The sequence below is a fragment of the Aristolochia californica genome, unplaced genomic scaffold, assembly GCF_029961685.1.
Source record: "Aristolochia californica isolate CCGP_79_NKW_82.1479 unplaced genomic scaffold, dmAriCali1.0.hap1 SCAF_1, whole genome shotgun sequence".
NCBI classification, from domain to species: Eukaryota; Viridiplantae; Streptophyta; class Magnoliopsida; order Piperales; family Aristolochiaceae; genus Aristolochia; species Aristolochia californica.
The window spans coordinates 59493192-59503318 of NW_027181770.1; the positions used below are offsets into that span (position 1 = coordinate 59493192).

Below are 10127 nucleotides of genomic sequence, written 5' to 3' on the forward strand. Positions count from 1 at the left end.
TAAATATACAATCATATAATAGATCATGTAGTAGGTCTTCTAACAAACCAAACTTCCCAGGAACGAATCCGGTCACAGTGAACTTATATCTGTTTGTTCCAAGAAGTTGCAAACAAGTCCTGAGAAAGTTAATCGGCCAGTGCGGAATCATCATACTAGATACTTAAATAGTGGGGGAAAAAAGAAAATTACAGGATGGAAGAACAAGGAACATATTACATCTAATAGGAATCAAGGAGTGTTAAATCGTGCTGCAATTTGAAATTTTTTGCATTAAAGATTTAAAAAAAAAAAACCACAGAGAAAGATATTTGACAACAGAGAGGAGCATAAAATTTAAGGGAAAATGACAAAGGCCATACCTCTGAGGGGAGCCTACAATTACAACATATACAAGAAAATCATACACGGTATACTCGAACAAACGGCTTCTCACATGAATCAATCATTCTGTAGAAGGTGGTTTGCAACAGAGTCCCTAATTTTACAACATGCACCAATCTGTTAAAGTCTCTCAAGACTCAAACAGCATGCCTCCCAAAGCTGATCCTCAATCCAAAAATCAACCTGTAGGTTGTCCAATCTTGCCAGAATCAGCGATCAATCAAAGCAGCATCTACTTCAGATAATGGAGCTGCGAGAGAACAGTTCAGAGATCAAACTACATTACAAGATCCAGAGAAAAAAAAAAAAAAATTCACCTGAAAATTATAACAGAGAAATGGATAATGTGTTAGCCAAAAAATGCAGACACGACATGCATGAGAGTTGAACACAGAAATGATCTTACCAAGCAAGTCCTCATATGAATCTTCAAACATTGGTGAGTCCATTAGCAACTGAGGTGAAAATACTTGCTCCGGAGTATCCTCCAAGTCAAAGAATGTCCTGTCAGAGTTAGAGCTAAAATATGGACTGGGTGAGAAAAACCCGTTTACTTTCTTTGTTTGCCTCAACACATCAGACCCTTCACTGATATTGCTTTTGCGAGGAAGTGATTCAGTTTTGTTATTAGTGTGACTATGCTGAGAGCCATCGGGTGGAATTACAGATAATCTTTGCTTGCTTTTGATAATACTAGGTTTGATTTCTGGCTCTGTAAGTGAAAAGCCATTATTTGTTGTAACAGGTACAAAAAAATGTCTTGAAGAATCTTCACTCTTGCTTTCACGTAATGATTCTGGATTGCCAGAAGGCCCAGACAGAGCTGCCTCACGAACAGATCGCCTTATGCTCTGGACATAAGAACCTTCAGCGTCTGAAGAAAAAAGCAAAAATACATATCCGATGAGTGCTCCTGGAGAAATAGCCAAAGTTAACTAATATGAAAACAGAAAATGAGAAACCTTGAGTTAAATTATCTCCATGACCATTTGATAGAGATTTTGGTTCTGCAACTGACTTCACTTCAGGCAAATTCTCAACCTGATTAGTGGTGGTGTTTTGCCGCTTTTGCACATTAGAACCTCGCCCAGACGAATTTGGAGTTAAACTAAACAAGTGTGGAAGTTTAAGAGCAGGGCTAGTTGAAGCCTTCTCAAGCTGAATAGATGATATTTTTGAAGTTACATCTGAAACTTCATCGAAAATATCCTGTTGAGTTCAATAATTTGCAGCTTGTAAGTACAAAAATACATTGTTCTTAACAAGAAAGAGAATATTCCCTAGATAATGAGAATTTGAAAGGCAGAGGTAACATAGGTTTGAGTACTTACAATTGTCCTTCCACTGCTTTGAGATTGGTTAGATGATGTTGATCTACCATTATACTTCGCTATGGGGACAACAGGAGAAATACGGTTGACTTCTTCTGTGAGCTCTGATATTGTTTCTTCAATTGTTGGAGCAACTTCCTTGAGTTGATTTATGAATGCCTGGAGTGGGAGAAAAATTTACTATGAAGAGATCTCATTATGTAGATTAAGAAATGGCACAGACGTAGAATCAGTATGGAGTGCCGGGAGCCATGCTACAGATCATACAAGCAAAATTAAAAGCAATGTTGTCATCACTTTGAATACAACACACTAAATAAAAGCATTGTAGCTCTAAACACACTTAAATACCTGTACGCTAGCCAAATGTTGATGATGTTCAGCAAGGGTGGCAGCTAAAGATTCAGTATGACTGCTTGAACCATTATCAGATGCACATCGTAGAAGATCTGGACCCTCTCCATCATTAGCCTTGGCCTGGAAAACAAACAATATGCTATCGATCTCTAATAGTTCTCCACACATTTGCGAAAAGAGAAGATAATTTAGTATCAAGGGAAATAAAGAAAGCAAAGAAAATGCAAGGTTGCATGTCACATAACTATCTAACAACATATTTTTTTCTATATTTGTAACAGCATCTGCTGTAAAAGATTTGCATACCAGATGTAGCGATTGCTTGTGAATTCGTTGCAGTGCATGCGTCCAACGCCTGAGGATTTCTGCAATATCAACTGTAGGAAGGACTCTTCCACTTCTATCATCCACTCGAGAAATAGGTTCATCGTTTCCTTGTAATTGAATTGAGTCAATAGAGCCTTTCTGCTTGTCCTTATTCAAATTCAAATCACAATCATCTGGCTGTGTTGAGGATCGATCAACAGGTTGTACAGATGATTTATCTGGGTTAGGAACCTGAGAACTTTGATCCATAGCGGCAAGTAAAGCTGATCCTGAGATACGGTACCTGGGAAAAGAAATTATAATGTGAAAGCATCAGGTGCAACCACCACATCTGAAGACCCTGAAGAGCTGATATTACCTATGTTCACGATGTGCTATGAGATCTTCAATGGGACCAGAAGCAAGAACTTCATGTTGACCTGTCAATAAAAGATAGCGATGACAGGAAACAGTTTGTTAATTTGTGTTAGGCCAGTTTGAAAAATGAGATAAGTTACAGGTCAATAGTTTAAACTAAATCACCCTAGACCCATGCCCTCAAAAGAATACAAAAACTTCTTTAAAGCTATTTATAGAGATCTCAATGAAGAAGAGCTCAGCAGGCCACTCTGAATGATGCAACTCATTTAGTTAAAAACTGAGTAGCTTAGAAGTTAGAGAATTGGAACTCACTTGGAGACAAAAAATAGCAGGTATAAATAGGCAAGCCAGCATCAAGAATCGGTGGTCAAAATTTATCTGATTTCCATCAAATTTTAGTTTTTATTTTGGGTTTTCATCAGTTACTATACTAAGAAGCCCTTCAAGTATCTCCCAAAGAAGTTTGGGACAAGTTGGACGACAAAGAAGGTTGCTGGAAGACAGATTCTAGACATTGTGTAGGAGTTTCTGTTCTAGATGCTAGTCAAATCTTGGTCAATAGAAGTTCAAATCAAGTAACATTATTTCCTAGTCAGCTTAATTAATTATGAAGGTGCACAGGCGTACTTTTGACCGACCCATGTGGCACAAGGCACTAGAAGATACAACAATTTTCCTATTCTGCTTTTCAGTGCTAGAATCTATTTGAGCTTAGAAAAGTCCAAATTTGGTTGGATTTGAAATCTTTTGTTATGTAGATCTATATGAAACCCCCCAAGATGTGGAAAAGAGGATCCTTAGCATGCTTTTCAATTAAAAAGCAATTTTTTAAGCATTTACCTCAGCCTTGAAGAGACATTCCTATAATTGGCTTTTCAAGTATTTCTAACCAAAGCTTCCCCAATTTTGAGTAAACCAAAACCTGATTGTCAAGACAAGTTTTTGCCTTCTGCCTGAAGACCTACCAGAGATGTTACATCCCTTTGATCTATTCCACTTGTTTTCCATTTCAGTTTTTCCGAAAATAGAAAAAATAAAATAGATAAGGATGAATCATTTCCCTTTTTTCTTGAATGGTATCATTTATTTCCCTTAAGCTGAAGCAACCCCTATACTGAGGTTTTTCTTCTTCAATTTTCTTATTTTAACCATGCATCTTTTCTCAACTTGAGAGCCTTCCTATTCTTACAAATAATTTTTAGAATAGTGATACCGCTTTGTGGAAAAATTTCTAACAGTACAATTTTGCAATATATATTGGTACATAGGGGAGGGAACTAGTTCCAAAATTACAATAGATGGGAGACCCCAAAGCAAGAATCTGCTGGGAGACAACTTTGGCTAGCTGATAAGCTAGGTTGCTTGCTAATCAAAGGACATGCTTCCATTCAATTCGCCATAGGGCAGAGATAAATCAAATTTCATCAAACAAATATCCCAGCCTCGACGTAGGGCAGAGTATCTGACCGTCCATGAAATTACTAGCTGAGTCTCCTTCTATGACAACTGAGCCTGAGAACCTTTTGACAAATAGCTTGATTCCTGCAAGGAGGGCTCTACTTTCAGCTTCCGAAAAACTCCAGTGGACCCTGAGAAGACTAGAAGAAAGGTGCCAAAATGGTCCCTAATGATTTCCCCTAATTCTGGTAGGGCTTGGGCTGCCTCAAGAGGGACATCAAAATTCAGTTTTGGCCATGCAAGTGGAAGGGCTTGCCAGGAAGTGTTGGCTGGGAATGATTGGCCTTTGAAGCTCAGGATTTTCTCGAATATCTTCTGATTCCATAGTGAGGCAAAGGAGACACTTGCTGAAGTGAGTTGGCTCACAAAAGAGTGGAGTGGATGGAGGATTCAATGGTGTCGCCAAGGGAGCAGCGATTGAAAGTCCTCCTTTTCTCTCAAACCAAATATGCCATAAGACCGCTGCTACCCAGAGAATTCATATTTGGAGAGAGACCATGTATAGGATTGAGCTAAGAATTTTGAGAAATACTCTGGAACCACATTTAGATGCCAAACTTGTTGAGAATTGCATCCCAGGCCGCGCTGAAGGAGCAGAGGAGGAGGATGTGATCTAGTGACTCCTCCCTTCACCACAAAGCTTATAAAGACAGTTTAGGTTTGACCCTTGTAAAAAGTTCATCACAGGTGAGAGCTTTTCAGTGAACTGCTACCCCTATGTAATGCAGAACTTTTTGGGGAACAATGAGCTTCCATTCTACGCTGGTATTCTTACATGTTTGCAACCATGGTTTGCATCACCACTGATCTTGGAAGGTCTCCTAATCCTAAATATTATGTCAACCACCTAACAAGGAATATGATTCATCTCCCTCTTGTCTTAACTTCCAATTAGGGCCCCTTCTTTAATCAAAAGAGTAAGATCACCCCAAGCACACTATCATCCACATCTTCCGAGTAAAAAGTCATGTTGCACCACCATAACAATGGGGTAGTAATTAGAATAAACCATCAGAAGGTGGCAGCAACTCAATTTCTCTTGTTCCGTGCATAATAGCAATTTTAGCTCAACCATCCACATAGAGCAGCACTAAGTGCCTTTCGAGAAAATGATGGAAATATGCTACAACCTTGAAACATATATCCAAGAAGTCCTCTTTGTTTCCTACAAAGCATCTGGCAAGAAAGTATTCCTCAGAAAGTAGGGTATTTTTCAAGCTAGACATTTTCAGCCTAGATGGCTGCATTTGACTTAGAAAATGAACCATACATGAGCACAGGATTGAGCAGTACACAGATTTTAACAGAACAAAGAAAGAGATTTCTGAAGAAAAATGATGCCAAAAGATTGATATTTGAGGAAAACAGAAGAAAAGGCAAAACTAATAGCATGACAAGAAGAGCTCCATATGTGAATTACATAGATAGAATGTGCATTGGCAGATTGGAGCCATCAACAGGTGGGTTCCTACAGTTGCCAAATATTTTTCCCTAACTTGTAACATGATAGACTGATAATAAAATGATACTCCCAAAGTAAAGAGACACATCAAACTAATTAGAGAAAAATATACACCCATGATGTTCAAGAATACCACATCATAAAAAAGAAAGAAAGAAAGAAAAAGGATGCACTTACTCTTACGAGATAATAAAGAATCCCATTGGCGAGTTGCCTTAGAAACCAAATGAGAATTCTGGCCTAATAAGCTTGACACACGTTCATCCCATGGCTCTCCTTCCAACTTCACTTTGTTTCTCAGATCTTGCAGTTTTTCTAGTTCTTGTTGCAAATAAGCCTGCATTGTGTTACAAAAGCAAACAACAAATAAGCAATAAGAGATCATCATCAGATTGTCCTATGTTGGAGACCAGCTTGTGCTACTGTAAATAAGTAAAACCATAAACACTTATTTGTCAACAAATGCACAAAATGTTGATAGATAATGCTCAATTGATTTTCTTGTTTCAAAGTAGAAATATGTCAGAGACGCATGTGCATCGAAATTTTTTTGGATGTTACAGAATAAAATTACCTCTTCTGCACAGAGACCACGAAACTCAGCAGTAATATCATGAGCCAAGCTTGTCCAAGTAGCCTGCCGCTGTACAGCTATATTTGCATTTTTTAGGAATTTCCTCCTTTCAAGGGCTATCCTGGCCTACTCGAAAACAAAACAAAACAAAATGTAATGTGTGTAAGAAATAAATCAAGAAGTACAAGGCATATATTAACACAAGAAGAGGTAACACGCATATGAATTAAGAACTAGATAAATGTTATTAAGCACAAAGAAATCCGTTCAAGCAATTCATTATTTGCTATAGGAAACACAAAATGTAGAATTTCCATCCAAACTGCCAAGTACATGATAGATAACCAATACTTGTGTATAAGGAGATTATTTTCACCAAAGACACAGGGAAGCACCACATACATGGGAATACAGTAGAATTGTTTCTTAATAAATTCTTGACCAAAGTTCACAGGACGCATCTTTGCAGTTATAGCAGATCAAAGATATGATTGAAGACCGGAAATCTCAGAAATTGATCTATAAAAGCTATGTCTTATGATCTAGAAACATATTGATTGGATGAAGTTACAAAACATAATCACGGATTCCCAGACAAACTTCACAGAAACCTAATAGTTACAATCATCCAATTTGATCCAATACTATAGTGGTGAAAAAGAACAGCAGTTGCATCATGATGCAGATTTACAAAGCCTGCTAGATAGCCCAAGCAATCATTTGTGGCAACATCATTTGCATACTCCAGACACAATAACCTTTTGCCAAATGGACTGGCGGGAAATTTTGCATGACTATATGGCTGACATGAAATGTGTACTCAAGGTACTGTCTCACTTCCTCATCACAGTTTTGAAAATTCTCCATACCAACCCAGTCATGATGAAGTAACGTTTCAAGATAGCATCAGAAAGGGAAGAAAGAAAAGGGAGTCTGGAGAACAAATTACCTTTGTCACAGGAAGTAATGCAGCAGCATGAGAATATGAGACATCCGTTAAAGATGCAGGAAGAGGGTTAGAAACCACATCAGCTGCAAAGGTTCGTCTATGAACCTCTCTTAAAGCATGCAATGAAAGTTGCCATAGAAGCTCCACAAACCTGATGGCAGAACATAATTATAAATTAATGAATATCATGGCAAGCTACCTTAAATATGCTTAGGAATAAATCATTAGTATGCATGCCAGGGCCAGTGACAAGCTTCCACTCTGTTGGTTTTTTTTCTGAAAAAGGACACCCATAATGCCTGACATTGTGTTCAGATTGGCTATTGAATGAGAAGTACAGAAAAGAACAGCAAACGACTTTTCACTGATGAAGAACATTTTATTTTCCTTTTTGAATGAGTGGTCGCTGATGATGAACACCGACACTTAGCGTACATCAAGTAGAGAATTTTTTAGTTATAACATGCCACTAAAGACTGAACGTATAAGAATTACTCACAAAATATAAACAATTATGCTATTCCCTACACTAAAACTACCAGCACAGAATTGCTCATTACTTGAGGGCATTGTCTTAAGTTAAGGTTAGAAATTAATGAGAAAAACAAATACATTCTAAGTGAAAGAAAAAAAATGAAAGTTGACATCGAAGTACAGAGTGGCATCAACTAAATAGCAAACTTATGATATCAGACAACCACAAAAACGAACTCCTTGCTTTAAATAAATCTAATTCCTCTTGCATGAAACAGCTGTAACTCTACAACACAGTGCGCCAAAATTGCATAAAAGCTGATAATCACGACATAGAGCATAAAAATTGTTCAAAAAATGTAGCTACAATTTCAAGTTGTTCAAAAAATGTAGCCACAATTCAAAGAGGAATAGAAGTTTCACCTCGGCCCACAACAAGTAGCCAACGAAGAAACCCTTGAATTACTCCTCGGAAGGGCGCCTTGCGATTCTAATTCGGTAATAATCCCCTGGACAATCTAAACACGAAAAAAAAAAACAAGAATAAAAACCCACATACGTATCACAGATCTTAGAGCGTTCCGATGAGTAACCAAAACCACCAAAAGAAAGAAACACATCCGCACTACCTTCCGGAAGTCGCGTTGTTGCACAGAATCGAAGATCGGCCAGACTTTATCAAAATCCTGAAAAATGACAACAGAAGATTGAAAAAAGCCCAAAAGAACCAAAACCTCAAGGTCAGAAAACAGAAACCACGAGGAACCGATCTGACAAAAAAAAAAAAAAACTGAGAACAAGCACCTTAGCGGATTGAATTGGTCCTCTCAGGGAACACAATATGAAATACAGCAGCTGCTCGCCCATCTTAGGGTTCGAATGCCGGAATTGTCCAACCCGAGGCGTGCCGCCGTTCCCTCCAGCGTTCAGCACAGCGGGATCGAGACCTAACAGCAGGCAATTAGTGTACATTGCACTCTCCAACTCCGCCTCTCGCTCCTTCTCCCTGTCCATCGTCATCTCCTCCGAGATATCTCCGTCTTTCCCCTCTTCTTCAAGGAATTTCCGCAGAGCAGGAAGGTCGACGGATTGCTGGTTTTCTTTTTCTTTTATTTTTTTTATTTCTTTCGAGAGTTTATTTCGAATGTAAGAGACTGAAGTATTTTTTTTATTGTTTTCGGTATAGCAAAGTGAACAAAATTTGAAGGTGGGCCCGGGCACGAGAGGAAGAGAGAGCAGGATGCTCACGTCTTCTTCCGATTTGAATTTCAGCTAATGACGCCGCTAACATGCACCTGGGGCGCACCACGTATAAACTAACCCAGACCGAGGTCAACTGGTCAGATTTTCAGCCCCATAAACCGGCATTTCAGTGCATTTTAGTGTTTCAAACCTGTAAAAACTAGAATGCACCGAATGTGTGGATATGATGAGCGCGACCAGATTTTTTTGTTTTAAAACAAGACGGTGACTTCCAAATGATGCAAAGTGCCAACAGAACTGCCGGCCGGTATCTAGTTAACGGACACACGTGTTCGGTTACACGAGTGCGATCATCTATCTCCAATTGTTCCCCTACCGACGAGGTAAGCAAATCAAACATGAACCACGATGGGATCTAATTAGTTATTAATTAATGAGAGATTAAATAGTAGGTTCATGGTTGCACGTATTTTTCAGCTCACTTTCGTCGTCCTTCATCGCATTTACAACTTCAGCTCGTACTAATTATCATCACCATCACCATCTTCTTCTTCTTTAGATGCTCTCGCAATGAACTTCTTCCATCATTGTTAAAAAATAGTCCCACATGGATTACTGGATACAAAGATCTTGAGTTTATTAACTGGAAAAAATATTTTCTAAGTGGCTAGTCATTTTATGATAAGGCCTTGGATCCAATTTAATATGGTATTAGAGCAAACCATTCTATATGTGGGTCCCCACCTAAATTATCCACTTATAGAGCCACAAAAGAGAGTGGGCCTACATGTGAGGGGGAGTGTTAAGAAATAGTTCAACATGGATTAGTGGATACAAAGATCTTGTGTTTATTAGCTAGGAAAAAGGTTTCCTAAGTTGTTAGTCATTTTAGGATAAGGTTGTGGACCCAATTTAACATTGTTAAGGATAATCCCACATACATTAGTGGGTACAAATATCTTGCATTTATTAGTTGGCAAAAAATGTTTCCTAAGTGGTTAGTCATTTTAGGATAGGGCCATGAGCCAATTTAACATGGTATCAGAGCAAGGTTCTCATATGTGGGCATCCATCCAAATTATCCACGTGCCACTATGTGAGGGCCTCTACCCAAATTATCCACGTGTCTACACGTGAGGGAGAGTACTAAGGATAGTCCCACATACATTAGCGAATATAAAGATCTTGTATTTATTAGTTGAAAGAACATGTTTCATAAGTGACTAGTCATTTTAGGATAAGAGCTTG

At 38.4% G+C, this 10127-nt stretch overlaps 1 protein-coding gene across 1 annotated transcript; it reads right to left on the bottom strand.

The window, feature by feature from the left end:
* Positions 1-249: 249 nt before the first annotated feature.
* Positions 250-8798, bottom strand: LOC137964043 (AUGMIN subunit 6-like). Its single transcript, XM_068811310.1, has 13 exons — positions 8481-8798; positions 8306-8362; positions 8100-8194; positions 7203-7353; positions 6254-6379; positions 5857-6016; positions 2758-2818; positions 2379-2682; positions 2067-2192; positions 1716-1874; positions 1347-1593; positions 791-1258; positions 250-634 (listed from the first exon to the last, which is right to left on the bottom strand). Exons 1-13 carry the CDS (start codon positions 8694-8696, stop codon positions 594-596), a joined length of 2211 nt encoding a protein of 736 aa, XP_068667411.1. The 5' UTR covers positions 8697-8798; the 3' UTR covers positions 250-593.
* Positions 8799-10127: the final 1329 nt, after the last annotated feature.

Excerpts from the sequence above, each read along its gene's own strand:
- LOC137964043 (XM_068811310.1), bottom strand. The coding sequence starts at position 8,696 with ATGACGATGGACAGGGAGAAGGAGCGAGAGGCGGAGTTGGAGAGTGCA. Across the intron at positions 8,363-8,480 it reads GACCAATTCAATCCGCTAAG|GATTTTGATAAAGTCTGGCC; the intron begins GTGCTTGTTCTC and ends GTCATTTTTCAG. Across the intron at positions 2,683-2,757 it reads ATAGCACATCGTGAACATAG|GTACCGTATCTCAGGATCAG; the intron begins GTAATATCAGCT and ends TTCTTTTCCCAG.